Raw genomic sequence first — 21,550 nt, forward strand, 5'->3', positions numbered from 1 at the left:
TTGTCTTCAGTTGGCTCCAGGAATTTTTTAGCCTGCTCTAAGACCATTGTGTGCTGGGCTCAGGAACACACTGTAGTTCTCAGACATTAGAATGGCCACAGAGGACTTCAAGTGAGAGCAGCCCAGGGGAAAGCTGTCCATCTGAAGTGGCAAACCAAGCAGCTAACTGGGAAATCCCTGTATGCCAAAGAAAGTACAGGAATTCACTGGAGAATGCACAGACACAGTAGCTTGAGTGGTCATTTTTGGGTAACACAGTACAAGGTTTAAGTTTCATTTTCGCAAAGACACCAAGAAAAAAATCTGTTATCCTGTTACATTCCCACAAGTTTACTGGACAACAATATCCAAAAGTCATTACAAACAGATCTAACTCCATGTGCTCTTCAATTCTCAGGGTCAAAAATAACAAGTGACCCCAATCTGTCAAGAAAATAAGAACTGTCAAGTTTTTTTGATAGTGCAGCATAAATATTTATAGAACTTCATGCTTCATAACACTCCATGTCCTTATATTAGCTTTTTATTCCTTAAAAATATGGAGACAGGAGGAAAGATTTTAAAAGGCTGGGATGAAAACAATCTAGTCAATCAAGACCAGACAAAGAGCGCAGCGTGGCTTCCTGACATCTGGGGTGCTGCAGTTTTGGCAGGAGAAGGGTGGCTACAAAGTAATGTCTCCATTTCCCCCGGACTACTTGGGGTGCATTTCATTTCAAATTAACTTTGATGTTTCTTCCATTTGAATTTGCGCTTACAAGGGAGTCTGTGGCTGCACAAGAACAAAAACAATGATTACATTGTGCTGTTCTGAAAGGAAATAAAGGCTCATGTCACCCGGGCAGTGCTGTCAGATTGGCTCCATAGGGCACTTGTGGTATTCAAAAAGCCACGAGTTGCAGCTGCCAACATCAGACTGCACGGTGACATTTTCGCTGTGCACCTGAACTTACAACGTGTTACCTTGTTTGTTCCTACACATGCACCTTCCTATCAGCCCCAGCAGCCTTTTGAAGTGGAGAACAGGTCTCTAAAGGGAAGTATGCAAGATAAGGTGCACATGTATCTTATTAAAAAAGTAACAGCCTGGACGGGCGGGTGCAGAAAAAAATCTCAGCTCTATTCTGCGCTGATCCCAATCACTGTGGCGCCTTCCAGGTAAGCCTGGCACAGGTGAAAGAACACAATGCACATCTCCAGGCTTTGCTTTCTTGGACAAGGATGTTCAAGCAGCACCAGTGTGATAACAGTGCACCAAGAGAGGCCACACTTCAGTTTTCAGATGTGAAAGCTAGAAGCAGATGGCACAGGAAGGGGGAGAGATGCAGCCGTGCAGCTGTCCCACGGTACCTGCCCATGTTCACACTTTTACCTGCATCCACCACGGGATTAACAGACCTGGAACATGGACAATAACATGGCTGCACTTGGAGGGGGCATTCAGCCCCCAATCACCAAGGTCCCGGGAAGAAATTGCTTTTTAATCTCTTGGCTGTTCACACAGACATAGCCTGTTGTTTGACACACAAGAGCACAATACAGCCCACCAAGCTCAGGCCATTCCTGGTGCATCCTACTGGATTTGGGGATGGCCAAGTGACAAATTAGGGCTGACCATCTGCAGAGGCAGCCATGGAGAGGGTCCAGCAGTGGATCCTCAGCTGACATTAGGGCATCAGACAACAGCACCCCATTGACAAGGGCCATGCTCCTTCTCCCAAGCCAGCTCTGGAGCCAGGGGCTATTCCCATCTTTTGATGGGAGCAAAAAGACAGGATCAAGATCCTGGGAAAGTTCAGGTGCTGCCCTATGAGCTCCCTCCTTATTTACCAAGCCAGGTAACACAATGTCAATGCACATGGATACATACCATAAGGGCAGGAAGATAATACTGAAACAAAAGGCTCAAGAATTTTCAGATTTAAGCTAAAGGAAAACCTGATTTTACAGCTACAAGCAAAGCTATTAATAGTTTACAGAGCAGGTATGCAGAAAGGAGACTATTAGCACCTATTATCATTCCAGCTTTATAATGCTATGACCACTTCTGAGCAAGAGAGCACTGAATTTCAAAATCCTTGCCTCAAATCATTACTGGGTCAAAGGGTGACTCCAGTATTTAGACAAAAAAACCTATGTGCATTTTTAATTTACTGCCTTGCATTAGCCAGTCAGGAAAAACAGCTAAAACCAGGTCTATTTCATTAACATTTACCTATGTATTGCTAAGAGAGTGTACGTTCTAATTAAATTAAGGTAATTTCTTTCCCCTGTCAGCCGAGGGAAAAGCGTTCCAACTTTTGGGAGCTCCTTGCACGAACCAACGCTGCCATCTCCTGGTCGGATTTATGCTGGAACCAGACTGTCCTGGCTGTTGTGGAGAATGACCAGTGCAAATGAAGTCTCAAAAGTGCCATAAAACCTTATATATGCACCAACTTGAACAGTTTGTTTCAGTATAAATGTCGCTGTAGCAAACAAAAAATAAGATCTGCTGTAAATAGCACCAGGAACGTGCCCAAAACTTTTTTTTTCTGTGGGCTCACCTGAGTTTACTGAAACACCTGATCTTAAAACTTAAACTTCTGCACAGGGGCCAATCCCATCTAAAGCTGGAGCAGCTGTTCAGAATCAGGCAGATTCATCTAACTCAGCACAGGGGTACCCAGCACTTTTCTTCATACAATAACACAAGATATATAATAAAAAAAAGACAAAGGGGATACAGGACATATAATAAGATATGGGGACAAGATATATAATAAAAAAGGACAATGAACAAAGCCTCCTGCTTACACAGAGGCTCAGTGCAAACAGAGACAATGCCAACACCTTTAGAAAAGAACACAACAACTCCTGGTCTTCAGTGTTATATTACGATCCAGATATTAACATATCTTATTTGAATTAACAGCCTTTTCCTTCCACCCTTTGTGCTCCAGGCAAAGCACTTTCTCCCTGCCTGGATTTGTAGGGTTTGGTAGAGAATCAAAAATAACACATGTTTGTTTTTAGGCCCCTCCACTAGAGTTTGAGCACTAACCCTGTGAACTGTGCACAGGATGTATCCAGGAGCATTTGCAAGGGGACAGAGCAGGTGTCACAATTGATATTAAGGGCTTAGGCTGGGCATTGAAGCTGGGCTGGTGCACAGGTTTCCTCAGAACCCAGGACACAGCTGGTACCACATTTTCAGCTTTGGAGCTCTAAGGAAAGCAGCTTGAGGAACCATTTATCTGCTGCTGCAGCACCCTGCACAGCTGATGATCTGACTCACACGCTCCTAAAAGCTCCCACAGCCACAGGAGCTGAGCACTTGTTATCTTTAATAAAAGACAGATATTACCCCTGCTCTGAGCCTACTGAAGTAAGAGCCCAATTTCTGGCACCTGATGAGCTCTTGGCTAATGAGCTGAACTATTCCCTGCACTAACCAGGACTTAGATTAATATCAAGACCAAATATTCTTGCACTTATTAATTAGCCAGCCATCCAGCTCCATGGCAGGAGAAGGGTAGTCTGAGGGCAAAGGATTGTTATCGCATTTGTCAGTGGCTGGTGATTTAGGAACTTGCACTCAGTGACTCTGAGCAAATCTCTGGCTTGCATAGCTCAGCCTACTTGAACATTTAGTACAGAAACATGGAGTAAGCTCCATAAACCTTTTATTTTGTTGCAGCTTTAAGTCATTTAGAATACTTTCTAAATGATTTTAATATTTCAGTTTCTCAAGCAGGAAGTTAGTTTTAAGGACTTTATACGTCTGAGTAGGCTGGGAAGTTTTAATTGATGTTCACCATACAAATATAATTCAATACTTCACACAAAAATAAAGGAATGTGCCTGGGGACAGTTTCTCTTAAATGTAATTTGCATAGGTTTATTCTTAATCAAATAAGAATATAATTTATGACACTATAAAACTTTGCATCCAGAGAGCAGAGACTTTAGGCTAAACCTCCCAATACCTGTGCAAGATAATCACTAACCAATTAGGAAGGAAAAGCTGCTGCACAAAAATAACAACAACAAAGATGCTATGATTTATCAAAGGACATGTTTCGGCTGCAGTCAATCTGCTAACAAAATCCTAATCTCTCACCCCATTTTTGAAGGTCAGAAGGATTGCCTGCTGAACAGAATGTAAAATAAGCAAGAAAAATAGAACAACTCTAAAACCTTGTTCAAAGAGAAGCAGCAATAAATTGGGGGTTTTGGTGTTTTTAAGTGTAACCTGCATTAGCCCTGACCATACTGCTGCAGCCAAAAGCTACCTTGGAGCTCAAGTTCACTTTGTTGCTGGTTTTCTGTGGGTTCTGTTTCTGGGGGATTTTTAATATAAAAAAAATGCTGCTTCCCAAAATAGGTTAATATGTCATAATCTGAACACCTCAGTTTTCTATATCAGATGCTCCCTTCTACGCAGGAAGTTCCTATTTTTAACCTGAAATATGTAAAATGTCCTTTTCCTTTTCTCAGATAACTGAATTATTAAAATAATAGGCAACTTTAAAATTGAAAGATCTTAAACTGCACTGATTTCCTTTGGATCTGGAGAATAAAGGGGAAATTTCCCTCTTGGTTCATGTCAAAGGCTCTCAACAAAACTTGACTTTAGCACTGCAGCTCTCCATGCCTCTCCAAACCCTGTAAATTTATGCTTGGTTCTTCAGCTCTCCCTGGGATGAAGGGAAGGGAAAAACAGAAGGGAAAAATGAATGCAATATTGTGAGATTAGCAAAGTATTTCATCCTCCAAATAACTGCTTCTAACTATGGGCACAGCTCTTGGGTTGGAAATATTAGCTAGCAGGGAACGTGAGCTGTGAGTTACAGATGGAATGTGAACTGCCTCACCCTTCCAACCACCAGGAAAATGAGCAGAAAACAGGAGGAACATGAAATATCCTCATATTCATACATATTGTTTCATATATTCCTTGGACAGAGCACCTGAACTGCTGCAATCACAGACTCAAAACATTTCAAATACCAATAAACCTTCATCTAAATAACAGCTGCCCTTTTGACCAAGACAGAACAAAAATACAAGTTTCTCTGAGGTCACAACTGCAGTTGTGAACAAGTCCTTCCACATGTGCTTGTCAGCTGGCTGTGCTACCTGCTGGAGCACAGAGAATACAGAATGGAAGTGTTAACTCCTACTTTAACAAGGGAATTGTCTCTAGGGGTGACAGAAACTGCCCTGTACATGTCCTGTCCACTGTCTTTAAATGCCAGCCCCAGGGAAATTGTTCACCTCCAGCACAAAGCCTCAGAATATGCTAAATCTTATTTTCCCCCCCACACTCTCATGCACAGCACAGAAGTGCCCTTCCAGCACAGTGAAATTCAGTCCTCTGTAAAGCTGCTGGGGTCATGAACAGGTGACTCCACTCCTAATTTAAACCCCATGGAGAGAACAAGTCTTGGCTAATGGGCTCTGGATGGGAAAGTTTAGACAATGCCAAGCTCTTTGTCCCATCTTTTCCTCTGACTGACACAACAAGGCCCTCATTAATTTAACTGCAGGTCCTCTGTATGCTGGTAGGAAACATTTCTTCAAAGAACTATCTCACCCAGCAAGATCCCTCAGATCTCAGCACCTCCCAGAACTTAAAAACATACTATTTCAGAGATGAGGCCGTTCACAGGGACCAAATGTCACAAGCATTTGGAAAACTGGAGTTCCTGCACAAACATTTTCAACTTCCTCCACATTCCCACCTTAGATGACTTTACCTGGAATCTGCAGAGCTGTTTTGCAGATTTATTTCGTCCTGTTATTTTGAATTCTGTGACAGCTCTGTCTTATTACTTTCCAGAGCTTCCTGCTTCAGAGCATCATCTGCACCACCACACACTTGTTCCTTCACAATGCCCATCTTGGCTGAGCCTTCTCCCCCCAGCTGGCTCCCCATCCATCATTTCAGGAGCCCTTTCAGGGCTACTGGGCTTCTGCCCCTCTCAGATTTCCTTCCCCACACATGGCTCTTCAATTGCCCAGATACATTCCCAGCAAATCCTGCTGTGGGTTCCCTGCCTACCTTTCCTTTAGCCATGGCAGATACACCTCATGAAACTTTAGTCTTCCAGCAGTGGGAATTTGTGCCAAGCTCTGTTCACAGCAAGGAGAAACTCTTACTCCAGTTACAGCAGCTAACAGGCAGAGAACAGGGAAAGTTTGTGAAGCTGACAAGGCTGACACTAAACACATCTTTGCAGAAGTACTTCTCACTGCAGATGTTTTGAAAGCTTTATGTGCTTTGCATAAATCAATTGGTCTTTTTAACGTTTAAGCAATGAGGAGTTTTGTTTACTTTTTAAAACTAGACTTAAAACTTACCAAAAATAGCCTGATGTTACACACCTCTTGTACTCAAGCACAAACTGTCCCAGAGATTTTGAAGTTCCTCAGTACAATCACAAGCAGATGGTTTAAACTCAAGCAGTAAAATCAGGCAGATGAATAACTTGAAAAAAAATCTTCCTTAACCTGGCTGATGCTTGAATCATAAATTACTACCACTTTTAAAGACAGAAATCCTTAAAATCTAAGAAAAGTAGACCCTTAATTCAATGTACAGAACCATCTGCATGATCCAATCTATTCCAGCAACACTTTCACCATGAAAGTCTGTTAAACTTATTTTAAAAGGCTTAAGAAACTCCCTAAATCCACCAGCCAAACCTTTCTTTCAGCAAAAGTAGCATGGTGCATCCCATCCAGCACAGAACTATTTCCAAGGAGCCAAGTGGGGTCAGGCTGTGTTACAGGAGGACAGACGGGAATGAGATTCCAGGCAAGAGAACACAGGCAGTATTTTCTGAAAACACATTAAGTCTCCTGTTGAAAGAGGACTAGTATTTTTCAATTTGCTCACTCTCTTGGGGTTACATTGGCCCAGAACATGGAAATTTCAACTACATTGTATTTTATTAAGTATTTTCCTTTAATTGATCCCTTACTCTTTCCTGCAGCCTTTTCACTTAAAGAATTATGGGCTTGTCCACATATGGAGCTATTCATAGTTATTCCTGACAAATCCTGCATAGAACATTAATTTAAGGTGAGTTTATTCCAAAGTGCCTCAAACATTTCCAAAGCTGACTGGTACAGTAAGTCAGGAAATCTATCAGGAAGTACTTTAAAATTATTTCTCTCTCACTTGTAACTTTTTAATCCAAATTTGCTTTCCTCTGTAGACACTCTGAGCTACAAATACTTCTAAATCAACTCAGTATCACCCCTGTGATCAAAAGAGATGACAACCATCAAGCTTTACTGCAAAGCAGCATGTTCTCTAAGCCCTGAAACGAGCAGGTCACACAAAGCAGTGTGGGGAGAGCTGCTGATGAAGAAGATGCACCTCGTGCAGTTAGCACAGAGCATGCAAGGGAAGATCAGCGTGGGTGGCTGGCTAGGTATTTGACAGTTCCTAATTTGCTGTTTCAGCCTCTAATTGTATGATGAATTTGTTGGCAGCATTTGTGGATCCATGGCCCCATTCATCTTTATTTACAACCAGCTCTCAGCCGCTGCTCTCGGTTTCCATCCGCTCTGTTCTTTCTCCACTACCTCTCAAAGGCAGCAGTCTCACCTTTCCCAACCATCTCCTAACCACTGCTTCTGCATCAGCATTTGGCAAAAATCCTACAGCATCTGTATTGCAGACCTGACCTCACATAGATTCATTTATGGATATTTCAAACCCCACCACCATTAATTCAAAAGACCACCTACGTTGTTGCACTCCCCACCACTGCTCATCTCGCCAGGGTCAGAGTATTCCCTTTCTCAAAGCCTGTGTGCAGCCAGATCTGCACAGCACAAAAGGCACAGTCACAGCTAAAATGATCAATGAAAAGAGAAAAAACCTTTCAGTATTGTGGAAAAGGTCTCATCACACTTTGACTGCTGTCATTTGCACACTTTGAATACTATGATCTGCAGCACATACTATTATTACTGGTTGAGAGGAGAATGCAAGCACAAAATGCAGAACAGTTTTGTCCATTTATCAATTCAGGTTTGAGAAAAGGGTAGCTAAAGTATTCAAAGCTATTAGCCCAAAGTCTAGACACAAGTATTTTATCACTTCCTTGCTGAACTAAAATCAACTCTCCCTAGAATGTCCAACTTTCCTCTTGGACTGAAAAGTCACATCTTCCAACATTGCAAGTTTTAGAGTCTGAAATACCTAAAATCTTAACTTCATGTCTGATGTGAGTGGCTGTCTTGTCTCTGTTAGACTGGGCTCCTGCAAGCTGATCTTCCAGAGCTTACCATGCTGCAAAGCCCTGGCCAATTATCCTGCTGGAGATTTTCATTCCATTATTCTGCAGATTTGTCTGACTCATGCTTCTGCCTTTTCCTCAAAACAGGCATGAATAACAACTTTCTTCTCTGACCTTACCAGTTACTCTTATGGATTCCACACCAATACACTTTTGGAGATTCCTGCTCCTCTATTAAACTGAAATTAGTTAACTGTTTCAAACAATGCTGCCAGGGCAGAGGGAAGAAGTGGCTGATTTGTGGACAGAGACAGACAAGAGTGTTGCCCATCATGTCTTTTTATGCAAGAAAAAACCCCACAAGCATAAAATAAAGTAAAACATACACTTTCCTCTTTTATTTGAATTAAAAGCACACTTAAAATGTCATTCTACAGAATCATGATTTCTAAAACTGTAAACTTGCTCACATTTGAGCTTGCTTCTTCTAAGAAACAAGTTCATACTAGCACAGAAAGGTAAATGAATTCCCCAGAAAGATAATTCCAGCATTAAGAAGTTTTCCTATTTGACACATCCCAACAGCAGATAAAAAAATTCCAAAGTTATTAATATGAAGGGTCAGATGCTAATCACAGATGAACCACACACTTTGCTCTTATCACAGAAGTACCTCAAGTGGTAACGCACTGGAATTCCAAGTGAGCTTGGAATTTCACCTTGAAATACCTGTCCTCACCTTGCCCTGTGGAGTCCCATGATCCCCTCTCCCCGCTGAAGTGACAAATCTTTCAACTTTTCATATCCTAAAGTACTCCAGGAACTTGCACAGGGACAAAAGCAGCTCAATGACTTCAGCTGGTGGAGATCCAGAGCGTGGTCATTACCCCAGATGCCAAAAGAACAGGACATGTCCCCCTCCATGCTGATCCTCAGTTCTCCCCCACACTCCCTCTCTGAAAATCAAGGTATTTGCTGTCTTGCAAAGCAGGGGAACAAAAGAAAGACAATGTCATCAAAAATAGCCAGTCAAGAACAAAAGGTCAGAAAGATAAGAGTGAACCCACAACTTACAGGCAACAACCCAAAGCTTTCACTAATATCTTGCACAGCTCAGATCGTAACCATAACAATATCTAAATATTAGATGGGAAAGGGCTGTTGTCAGCTCCCCTCTCTGGAATGTGAGCCAAACAACTTTATTCTCACCTCCATGGAAAAGCCAGTGGGATGTAAAATTATCTGTGCTGAATCCAAATTAGCTGAACCCAGCCACTTCTGCACCCTTCATGGAAACCTCATTGCTCAAACTGGGAGAATCTTAAACTTCTCCCATAAAACCACATTTGCAGGAGCTTGGTGGGAGAGGCTCAGAGGGGGACCCCTATTTAGCAAAGTTTCTTGTAATTAATACACACATTCACATTAAATTGATTATAAAAAATCTGTACAAACCAATCTGGAGCTGTACAATTAACTCTGGGCCTGCAAGACACACCTGGTTGCTACTAAAATGGGCACTAGGAGCTTAAAAATGCTGCTCCTTCTCGGAGTTACTTATCCCACCTTAGAATATTAAAAGTAAAATTTCAGAACATCTGGTTTTCCTTTCCACTCCCTATGATATCATGTTTTTCCAAGCACATTTGGCAGCTCACTGTAAAGATAGAGCAGACTAAACATACGGGGCAAAGCAGAGTCAAGATGAAAAATTTCAGACTCCAGGATGCAGTAAATGTGTTTTCTATCTCCAGATTTCAGTTACACAAGTGGTATAAAAAGGGCTTTTCCCCCATTGGCAACTCATGCAGTCTTCACCCTTCTCCTTCCTTGATGAGATGATACACCATGTATCTGCCCTCTAGAGTTCTGGATGTGCCTTTGTAAGCAGTTTTTCAAGTATTATGGGATATTCAGAGTCCCTGTACAGCAAGATTCAGTTGTAGGAACAAATAATTATGCTTAACAGGGTCAGATTTTGTATATACTTTTCTTTATCTCATTCTAGGAGATGAGATTAGTTTTCTATATTACTCCTGCCTAAAAGGAAGAAAATAAACCAAAAAACAAAAACCCCAAAACACTGCTACAGCCCCTGCCATTTTATTGCTTGGCTTTGTCTCTCCCAGCCTGGAACTGGAAAAATGGACTAAACCAGTTCCAGGGGACTGCTTCTCTTTTGAATTTCCACAGACTGTAAATGATACAGGAGAGTGGCTATTATAAAAACTAAAAGTTCCCATTTGACCAATTTCTCACATATATTTTATCATACCTTGAAGCAACCTTTGTATGTCCTCCTCTTTACCCATTTTATTACTTTTAGGAGGTCGCATTCAAAACACAGATCAGCACAAACACACATTTAAGTTTTGCACATACTCACATTTTATTGATGCACAAGAAGGTATCTGACTCATTTATACTCACCAGTAAAGGAACAGCAAACCTAAAAATCCATCAACGCTTTCTTGCTCTAAATCCTAATTTCTCTGTTTTGTGAAAAACCAGTGTGAAAATGCAAAGACATGCTTTAAAAATCCTAACATGACAGTCTTTAGCCTAATGCTTCACATTTAAAAGCAATATAAATCATGAAGTCTAAAATGGAAGAAAAGTACATACTACAAAAAAAAAAAACATACTGACAAAATAATAGTCCCAGTGGTTATGCCCTGATTAAAACTTAATGACTAATCAATAAAACTGTAATTGTAACTTTCACCCTGATGCAATTTGGACTAGTTCATATATTTCTATTGATCAACTAAGACTTTATATAAAACATACATGAGAAGGTCTTGCTTTGTGCTATTTTATTACAGACTCATTGTATCAAATCTCTAAATATCTATCTCAGTTATTTTAGAGCTTAGTTCTCTCCTCACACCCATCACTCCGAGAAGAAAAGCTAGCAAAAAACAGGAAAATGGCTGCTACAACATCATAGTTCCCACACCATAAAGCCACTCTGCCATTTCAGTGGCTACCATTAAACATTTCTCTGGCCTTAGAGTAGCCAGAGCTAAGAATGTGAGACAGCCCTGAGGAACTCATTTAATTGTGCTGCACCATCTCTGCCAGCCCCAACAGGAAAACAGCAAAGGCCTGAGCTGGAAAGGTCACAGACCAGCACAGGGAACAAATGGCAACAGGTTCTCTTGAAAGGAGTCAACTGGGCTTTGGCTGGTGCTGATTCAATTACCCAGTTGTAATTTTCTCACAGGATCCTCCTCACAGGCACAGGGAGGATCCTCCCCACACCATAAATAACCTATTCCAGAACAAGAGACTTTTTCTTCTGGTGGTTCTTATTGCAAAGCGCTGGCACCTCTTCCCAAGCCCCATCGTCATTTTGCTTGATTCTGCAGTAGCATTTGGGAAGCTCAAAACACCTCCCAGATCTGCTGTTCCATGACACATCAGGCAAAAAAGAGTTTTAGTGCTGTGCACTGGTGGTAAATAACCTCATGCTGATTTCTAACAGCCTTTAAGAAGATGTTCTGTGCATTGCCTTAGGTTAGAAGTTACAACCTGATGGCACAGGCTCTAACCAAGCTCATTAAGAATCCACCTGAGGCAGCAACACAAACAAATCCCACCCAGCCCTACACCTATCACCTTCTATCTGCCCCTACCAGAGTGGTTATAGGTGCTGCACTCATCTATCTTCATGTACTTGGTATGTTAAATTAAGTTTCCTGGCTAAATCTCATTCAATCTAATCAGTAACAATTCCATGGAAGAATAAAAATGACTTGGGTGTCAAAGTTGATCCCACAGAGAGCAGGGAGAGCTGAGTTGCTTGCCATGGGAATTAGCCAGGTTGTGCTGCTGTAGTAGTGAGGCCCCTGGTGTTAAGCTCAAATAAATGTATCTCCACACTCCTGGTAGCTTGGGACCAACACACACCTAAGCTAAGCCCCCACAGGAAAGAAAAGGAACAAGTCAGCTAATAAAAGCAGAATATGGAACCACAGACACAACAGATTTTTCTGCCCCATGCCATTGGTTAAGTTTAAGTTGCAGAAGAGGCAGAAAAGCCTGTTTGTTTCCACAGAGCCCATTTCCTTACCCCAAACCTGCAGAGACAACCTGCACCCCGTTTTACCAGTGCAGTGCCAGGACACTCTGTGTCAAAAACAGGAGAGCAGAGGTGGCCAGTGCTGGCAGGAGCAGCGTGGGGTGTTCAGAGCTCAACACCCAGCCCTGGGGCACAGTGCCAACAGTGAGAAACGAGGCTGTTTTAAGAACTGTCAGAAGATATGACACCAAACATCCAGAACTGAATGGTTTCCTCTCCTCCCCTGGACACACAATAGATAAACTTCCCTCTTACCACTTCTCCAAGGGAGGCAGCCACCATGTGTGTTGCAGGGGACAAGTAAGATGAAGATCCATGGGGCAGCACGGATTTCACATTCTCATAGGTGATAAAAAAAGCAGCAGCTGAAATTCAAGAATACATGGAATCATTGCACTGCCCCTCCACCACAGGGCTGTAGTTAAAACCAGAAGATTTTTACAGCAAAACAGTGCAGCAGTATCAACAGAATCTGTGAGATAATTCCTGCAGAAGTTCACACTTCTGGCTACCCCTGGCAAACCTCCCAATATTGAAGGTGTCAGGACTCCAGGCCACATTTAGCAGTGAGCTACAGAAAGATGTGTTCATTAGCCATGAATGTCCAGCACATTTTGAAAAACTGGTATCTTCCATACCCATAGATAGAGGGACCATCTATTGGTTGAACTGAATGGCTGGTCTTTTTCTGAGGGGGGAGGAAGGGAAAAAACAAACAAATCAGTTGATTAATTGAAAAGAAAAACAACCCCAAAAAAGCATAAATTATTACAATTCTGCTATCCCGCAATGTGCAAAACTGTTTCAGTAGCAGTTTATTAATAACTTCTCCCTAGCTATTGTCAGTTCAATATTTTGAATTTAGCTTCATAAATTTTTTTCCAAGCTTCTGCAGGATCTGTAAAAGTTCTGTGCAGTGAAACAAGAAATGCACAAAACTAAACTGAGCACAGTGAGCCTTGTTTATTCACTGCAACAGTCAACTACAAAGGCACTTACACCTTAAGGGTTATTCCTCTTCCTAAAGATAATTTCAGTTCTCAGTCATACGTTGGAAAGATAAATCTACAGTGCAGATTTTGGAGATGTAAATACTGGAAAAAATGACATGTCTTGCGGGGGAACAGATTTTAATTGTAAAGAAGGGCCATGTGAATTGCCTTCTACTAATCAAAAGATGCTTATCACCTCAAAAGGAGATAACAGGGCAGCCAAGATAAAGAACTGAATTTTTTTATATCACCTTATGAAGGACATCAAACATCTGAAGGTGTCAGTGGATTTGTCAGCAAAGTTCTCCTAACATTTACATCTGACAGCACAGATTGCTGTTTTTTCATCCCTCTCTACAAAGACAAAATGGACAAAGGCATCAGGAATTTCAGATACCTTTTCTCTGCAGGGACTAAAAGTATCTACTTTTTTAAAGCCTTCGTTTCAAAAGTATTCCTGATGTCTTTCCAATTTAAGCACTGTTGTTCCAGGGCTATGGGCAGAGCATCCCCAGGGCAATTAACTCAAACACCTGCAGTGCTCAAGCACTTTGAAATTCCATTCATTTCTGATGCCAAAAAAGAGTGGGTCATGACAAAAGTGTCCAGGACAAGCAAGATTCAAGCTCTCCTCAGCACCGAGAAATGCTTTAGTGTGCTCCTGTAAGTAAGGACAGGCTTACATCCAGGAATGCTTCCAAGGAACTAGGGTTGCTTTTCAGAACACCATGCAGCAGCCTTCACTCCAGCCCTGCTGAAGTTTGCTCAGTGCTGGAATTCTAGAAACTGCTCTTCACAGCTGGACATGGACTCACAGAATCCAGGCACCCACAGCAGAGGAAGGCACAGACACAAATGTCCTATGTGACAAAAATTACTACTTGAAGAAGACAAAGCATAATGCAAAGGAAATTTACCATTTGGAAAGGATCCTATTGCAGTGGAAGGAACACCAGCGTAGATGCCACGAAAACCACCAGCTTTCCTAAATCCTTGAGGACTCTGAAGTCTTGTTTTTACAGTATCCAGGGGAAAAAGGATCAAGTCAACACACACACCAGCAATTCCACCAGCCTTCAAGACAAAACCATGGAGAAAAGTGCATTAATATTCTCAGGGTTGAAGCTGTGGTGCTTATGTGAGCAATTAAAGCATGTGTAACTCAAGCACTGCTCACTGTATCCTTCCTGAGGTCTGGTTATAAACTCATGGTCTTACACACAACTTTATTTACTTCCACAACTTTAACAAGGAGGGTTCAACTGAAGAAAGTAACAGATATTACAACTTTTAAACCATTTTAAGGTATTTTCAAAACAATCTGGATGTTTTGAATAGTGCAAGCAAAGCAGTGCAACACTTCCCCATTCCACAGAAATGCCAGACATGGATGGATGTCACTTATCAAGAGACAGCACAGAACGACCTCCAGCAGTTGTGAGATAAAAACAGGGAAAGACTGAAGCAATTCTGCTGCCCCCTTTGGGCATCTCCAGAAAGCACATTCACAATTTTCTAGCAAATGTCTTAACTTAAAGCGTTCACACTCTCTCATTGCCTGTGTCCAACAAAGCCTGAAGTAAGCTTTTGTTTTAGTGTCTTTTTTCCTGTCTTTTTTAAAAATAAAAACCTATAGGAAAAAAAATTGTCAAATCATTGAAGAGTTTAGATTGGAAGGGACCTTCAAGATGTAGTTCCAACCCCTTGCCATGGGCAGGGACACCTTCCACTGCCACAGGTTGCCTCAAGCCCCATCCAAGCTGGCCTTGAACACTTCCAGGGATGGGGCAGCCACAGCTTCCCAGGAAATCTGTGCCAGGGCCTCACCACCCTCTCAGTAAATCACCTTTCTCTAATATCCAATCTAAACCTACTCTCTGTCAGTTTGAAGTCATTCCCCCTTGCCCTGTCACCACATGCTCTCTCCACCTTTCTTGTGGACTCCTTTAAGGTACTGGAAATCATGTTAAATAAAGGTATTTTCAAAGTAATAAAGAAAAGGGCAATGTTTTTATCCAAATAATTCAAAAAACAAAAGCCTAAAAATTGATTCAACTAGGGGTCAATCTTCTTCCATTGTCTGTGTTTCTACATGACTGGGTTTTTGGGGTTTTTTTAATTAACCCTTTTTAATTACATTGCTGACTGTAGAAAATAATTATTTTGCAAAAACATGAGGGAAAGGCTGAAATAAACAGAAAAACTGATTTAAAATAAAACACCACCAATAGTTAACATTAATCCATTATGAGACATTATTTAGATGCAGTGCTAGTCAGAAAACACAGTTTGAAGGCTATTTCATATAGATCAGCCCACGAGAAACAGCTGCAGAGATTTTTAACTCTGCCTGAAAACAAATCACATGTGTGTTACTCTGGTAATTTTTTTCAGGGTAACAGAGGATTCAGAGAGGTGTTCACTATCTACTACTAAAGGTTTAATCAATAAGTTAATTACTCTTTTAATCTAGTTGGCTATTTTGAATGCATTGATTCTTCTTCACTCTTTTTCATCAAAATCCTTATCTGCTCAAAATAGCATTGATCAGATTTAATCAGATTTAATCTAGCCATCTGTTAAAACATGAATCAAAAGTTACTAATTGCTTCTTTACCTTCTCAAAGTTCTGTATCTTAAATGTCATTTAAATTCATGAGGTAGCTAACAGAGCACCTGCCAGAGGGTGACAATAGCTGTGTGTTTGCAGAAAAGAGAAATGACTTTTGGTTTGTGAGACACCTGGAACACAACTTCTCCCCCACATGTCAGGAACAGCCGTGTCACCAAAAGAACCTTCACCAGGAGCTGGAGGAGGATCAAATCTCACTGGGGTCTGCAGCTTCCTCACAAGGGAAGTGGGGGCAGCTCCAATCTCTGCTGTCTGTGGTCAGTGACGGACCCAGGGCAGGGCTGGAGCTGTGCCAGGAAGGTTTAGGTTGGAGATCAGGAAAGGTTCTTCCCCAGAGGGTGCTGGCACTGCCCAGGCTCCCCAGGGAATGGGCACTGCCCCAAGGCTGCTCCAGGAGAGTTTGGACAACACTCCCAGGCACAGGATGGGATTGCTGGGGTGTCCAGGAGCTGCAATAGATGGGTCTCTTCCAACTCAGGACATTCAATGACCCCCATGAACAATGATTAACCAAAACTGGGATCTAATTGCACCACATGGAGCCACAACCTCACTGTTCTCATCCGCCTGCCTCAGAGCATTTGGGGCAGGCAGCTGAACTCTCCCCTCCTGCAGCTTTCCCCACATCAGCCCAAGGCTCCACATCCCTGATTTTCCACACAGAACCCACAGTGAGCACTGAATGTTTCCAAGGGCATCCCCAGCTGTAGTGACTGGGGCTTCACCCCCTTGCTGAGACCACACACAGAAAAGCAGTTTTTAGGGTGGAAATGCTTCCAGACAGGTTAGAGCTCCCTGGGGCTCTGGAGTGGCTGCTGAAGCCATAAACTGTGACCACCCCTCAGCTCATCACCTTGGCAGTGCTCAGGCAGGCCATCTGCAAAAGGTAGAATATGTAAAAATTTTCCTAAGAAAGGATGTTCTTTGATGTTAGAGCCTTGTAACTTTCAAGCCTAATCAACAAGAAAGGAGATTTAACTGCTGAAACAGAGAGTAACCAACAGGCTCCAGGTGATGTCCATGTGTTAGAAAGCCAAAATACTTGTCAGTAGAATTGCTAGCGTTTAGAGCTGCCTATGTTTCAATAATGTCACATCTGGAACAAGGTTAACAAGTCCTGGAGAGCAGGATGTACCACTGATAGCAGACACAAAGGATGCAGAATTTATGGGCCACAAGGACATTTAGCAGAACCCCAAAGAAAAGGAAAAAACTAATAAAGACAGCTCATCAACTCAGCTGAAACAGCTGCAATTGGGTAAAAGCTAATTCCAGCAGGGGCACACCACAGCCACCGACCCAAACAGAACGAGCATGTGCATTAATTACCATGGGAAGCCAGAGAATCATTAACTAATAGAAGACACAACATTAATTAATAAGAGAACCTATGCAACTTGCAGTCAATGAACATTAACACTTTTATTCGGTAAAGAGCAGAAAGAGTGAAAAAGTTTTGGTGGTCACAGTGCTGGCTTGGTGGACTTGAAACCCAGCACCACTTTCTGCGCACAAAGAGGAAAAAAAAAATAAATATATATATAGCCTGTATATAAACGATAGATATGAGATATATATCTCATCTATATACAGGCTATATATATCATAGCTATATATCGTGTATCCATATATGATGTATATTTTATGTGTGTGTGTATATATATATATGTAAAATTTATATTCTGTAAATATACCTCTACTCTGTCTATGACCCGGGCTATTGCACACCGGGTCAAACAAGCTATTTTGGGCTCGCTCACTCACCGCCAAGGCCGCCCAGGACTCCCGGAGCTCCATGCAGGGCTGGCGGTGCGGTGCAGGCCGGGCTCAGCGGGGCCGGGCTCAGCGGGGCCGGGCTCAGCGGGGCCGGGCTCAGCGGGGCCGGGCTCAGCGGGGCCGGGCTCAGCGGGGCCGGGCTCAGCGGGGCCGGGCTCAGCGGGGCCGGGCTCAGCGGGGCCGGGCTCAGCGGGGCCGGGCTCAGCGGGGCCGGGCTCAGCGGGGCCGGGCTCAGCGGGGCCGGGCGCTCGGCTCCGGACACGCCCGGGTCGCGCACATGGGCGCAGCCATATTGCCGGCCCCGACCCGCGGTCACGTGAGCGCGGCTCTCACTGCGCCTGCGCGCGGGCCCGGGGCATGCGCATTGCGGGCAGCTCCCGGTGATTAGCCCCCGGCGTTAATTAGCTCCCAGCGTTAATTAGCTCCCACTGTTAATTAGCTCGTGCTTAGCGGCACGTTGCTGTGCAGTACCGGCACAGCCGCTCTCGACTCTGCCTGGCGCCTCTGAGGTGCTGGTGCGTGCGCCAGAGGTGCCTGGGATCTGTTTGGAAAGCAGCCCTGGAAAAAAATGACATCCTGAGGGAAAAAGAGTCCTGAAATCCCGAAATTGAGTTTTTCCTCAGTTGGTGTTGATGTCTTCAAGCTGAATTTTCTGTCTCCGGGATGAATTTTCTCACCTTTTCAAATGTATCTGGATGTCAGATGACTGCTACAATAGAAAAGATCTTTGTGTGTGTAGCATTGCGTAAGATCATATTACCCAAATAAATATGCATTAGACAGGTGGAGAATATGTATTAGATAGGCGGGTTCATGTAAATTTTCCTGGGTGATAGATGTAACATTTTACCCTTTGGGGTGCTCGATTTGTGGAAACTTTCACCTTGCATCCTGTGCTGAATAAACAGTTTCTCCTTTCAAAACTAAACTGTTCTTGTGTTTAGAGAGCACCTAAAATCGGCAGCAGTGTCTGTGTAGCACTGAGCCTGGTGCAATGGTTCTCACACCATCCTTGGGATGTTCCAGCCAGGAATGTTCCCCTGAGCCAGAGAAATTCCCAGCAAAAGTAATAAACTCTCTTGGCCAGTAATAAACCCACTGCTCCTGCCTCCTCCCAAGAGCTCTGCTGGCTCTCCTGGAATGGAAAATGCCATTTTTCACCCGTATTCCCAAACGCTTTTACATTTGGTGTTTGTGTCCTGCTGGCTCTCCCCCTTCTGCAAAGGGCATTCAATTAATCAGTGGTTCCAAAAGTTGCAGAGAGGATTTTGGCACAGAGTCCTCCACAATCCTCACCCAGCAGGAAACCACACTCGGAATTACGGGAAATGTGATTCTAGAGGAGGAAGAAGGGGTGAATGTTGGAAAGCACTTCAGTGTGTGCAGAACCAGAAAATTTAGGCAGGCTCCAATTCCAAGGTTTTCTTGGCTGCAAGCATATCACTTGGGATGTGTTTTGGATGGGAATGTGATGATGCCTCACATCCAGCTCAGCTCCTCTCCACCAGGCTGCTCAGGCTGTTTGCAGGTGGGAAGCGCTGTGCAGACCTGGGTGGAACTTCTGCCCACAGCAAACACCATGACTGGCATGAAAGTGCCACTGCCAACTCCAAGAAATTCATTACAGCTCTCCTACAACGCCGTGATTTTTTTCTGGGCTGCCTCAGTCCCTAGAGACAGGTGATGTTAAAGCAGCCTTCATTTCATTTAGTCTTCATTTTCATTTTGAGTGAAAAGCTCAAAGTTCTACTGGCAAAAATAGAAAGTGTGTTGCATTTCTGAACCTCCTTCGATTTTTAAGGCAGCTCCATGGTTTTCTGTCTCTAACTTAGAATTTTTAGAGTAGCCTGATGGATTATCAGTACTTTGCTTTAGTTTGGGCTGCATTGTGCTAATTAGGAAACACTTGTTTGTTTCATGTCAGGAATGATCAAACAAGTGGACTCCTTTGGCATGTCTACCACACCTGTCCCAGGTATGGATGTCTGACCACCTGAAGTCTAAGGCAGGCCAGTTTGCTGTCCTAGGAATTAATTCCTGAAAATTCCCATGGGAAGAACTAGATATGTAAGGTCTCTTCCAACCCAAACTATTCTGTGATCCAACAGAAACTCTGATCCTGGTTCCTGGAAGAAGCAGGAGCCACAGTTACCTATGCCAGCTGTAATACAGGGATGACTGGACTGTGAGCAATTATTACAGTAACACCCATCAGAGCACCTGGCTTTCTGAAAGAACCCTGCTATTTACACTGAAATAAAAAGAATCTGAAATCTACCATTTCCAGATGGTTTTGTGTTGAGTGGCTAAATAAACTCAAAAGCTGAAAGTTCCTCACTTTCCAGTCAGTGTCTGTCATTAAATTAAGCACATTGGAGCCATATTGAGGGAAAAAATCAGACATCTGCAGTAAATGAAGCGGGCTTTTGGACTCACTGCCACCCCCCAGAACCTAGCCATGGCAGCACTTAAAACAAGACCTTTTTACCCCCATGTGCCCAGGAGGTTTCTTGATGTAAAGGTTCTTGGGGTCATAGCAAGCATTCTTCACGTTGCTCAGTGCAAAGCTTTCAGATACACTCTGTGGCACTGACTCTTTTATTTATCACCTTCTGTCAGGAGAACTGCTGCTGCATCAGGGAGGTCACAACCTTCTATTCTTCCAAGCCACTGTCCTGTCTTAAATGAACAAGTTCTGCCTAATGCCACAGGCCAAACATCAATCTTTATGCCAAGTCCTCCAGTGGACTTCCCCCCGGGCTTGAAAATAAATTGAGTGAAGAAGGAGATCTGGTTTCTCACATCTTTTCTTCCCTGCAAGAAAATGCTGTGGGTGCTCTCCGGCATCTCTCCACTGCCAGGGAAGAAGATGGGCTCAGCAGAACCTTGCACAGGTAGTGTCTGACTGCACCTGAGTGGCAGATGTTCATGTCAGCCCTATTTTCAGCTTCTCCCAAGCCTGAGTCCAGCTGTGGCTGGAGCTCAGGGGCTGGAGGGCAAGCTGGGGAGGCTGAGGAGCAGCCACGTGGGGCTTGTCCCAGGCACTGCAATACCCTGAAGCAGAGGAGAGAACAAACACTTGTGTTCTTCCTGCTGCAAGTGTAAGCTCTGCCAGCACCACAGCAGCTTGCTGGCTGAATTTTTTTTGCTCAGCCCCTCCTTTCATCTTCTTTTTTGTTCCCTGCACCTCCTTCTCTGTCCTTCCTTGCCCTTGGCTGCAGGTTGGTAAGAATGCTTTTAAAAAAGGCCATTATGCCAACACCACCTCACTGCTTCCCTCAGCCTTTGCAGCACATAAAAGCCTTGGCAAGAGATGAAAAGCCTTTTAATTGTGGTAGGATAAGGAACATACTGCACCTCTGGATGCACTGAGTGGGATAAGAGCTGCCAGCAACACAGCAACCCTCTAGCTTATGTTCTGCAGAGAAAGGGATTGCAGAGAGTGAGTAGCAGCCACTCATGGCTCTTCTTTGTCAGGGCTACTTAAGCACCATTTTGCAGTGATTTCATTAATTCTTCCACTAGTACAACAATGCACATGCACACAAATGCCTGTATGTGTGGATCTGTGAATATGTAAGCATGTTCTATCCTTTGTGTGTATTTCCTCCCCATTCTCTGGCTGCTGTTGCATGTCTGACACCAGCAGCAGAAGATTTATTGATCTGGTCATGACATATTAAGGCTGCTGAAGAGCAGATGTTAAAAACAGACTTCTTGGCATATTATCAGCCCCTGGTGGTATTGGTCCCACACATGTTCCAGTTTATTTATTGAAGCAATTCTCTCCTCATTCTCTTCATTATCTTCCTTCTGGGCAATTCAGGCA

At 43.2% G+C, this 21,550-nt stretch overlaps 1 protein-coding gene across 3 annotated transcripts in view; it reads right to left on the bottom strand.

Annotated features, from left to right (window-relative positions):
• The window catches only part of SLC25A26 (solute carrier family 25 member 26), an 83,821-nt gene extending 65,770 nt beyond the window's left edge, over window positions 1–18,051 (bottom strand). Inside the window, exons 1-3 of one of the 3 annotated variants that reach the window (XM_063411998.1) lie at window positions 17,710–18,051; window positions 14,231–14,387; window positions 12,577–12,686 (exon numbers count right to left, since the gene is read on the bottom strand). In XM_063411998.1, the coding sequence (XP_063268068.1) occupies window positions 12,577–12,686; window positions 14,231–14,387; window positions 17,710–17,742 (300 nt within the window). In that variant the 5' untranslated portion in view covers window positions 17,743–18,051. Of the gene's footprint in view, window positions 1–6,046; window positions 6,077–12,576; window positions 12,687–14,230; window positions 14,388–17,709 lie in introns of those variants that run through there. The other 2 variants (XM_063411997.1, XM_063411999.1) reach the window with 2 other exon arrangements.
• Between the last annotated feature and the right edge of the window lie 3,499 nt (window positions 18,052–21,550).

This window comes from Prinia subflava, chromosome 14 (assembly GCF_021018805.1).
Source record: "Prinia subflava isolate CZ2003 ecotype Zambia chromosome 14, Cam_Psub_1.2, whole genome shotgun sequence".
Lineage (NCBI taxonomy): Eukaryota > Metazoa > Chordata > Aves > Passeriformes > Cisticolidae > Prinia > Prinia subflava.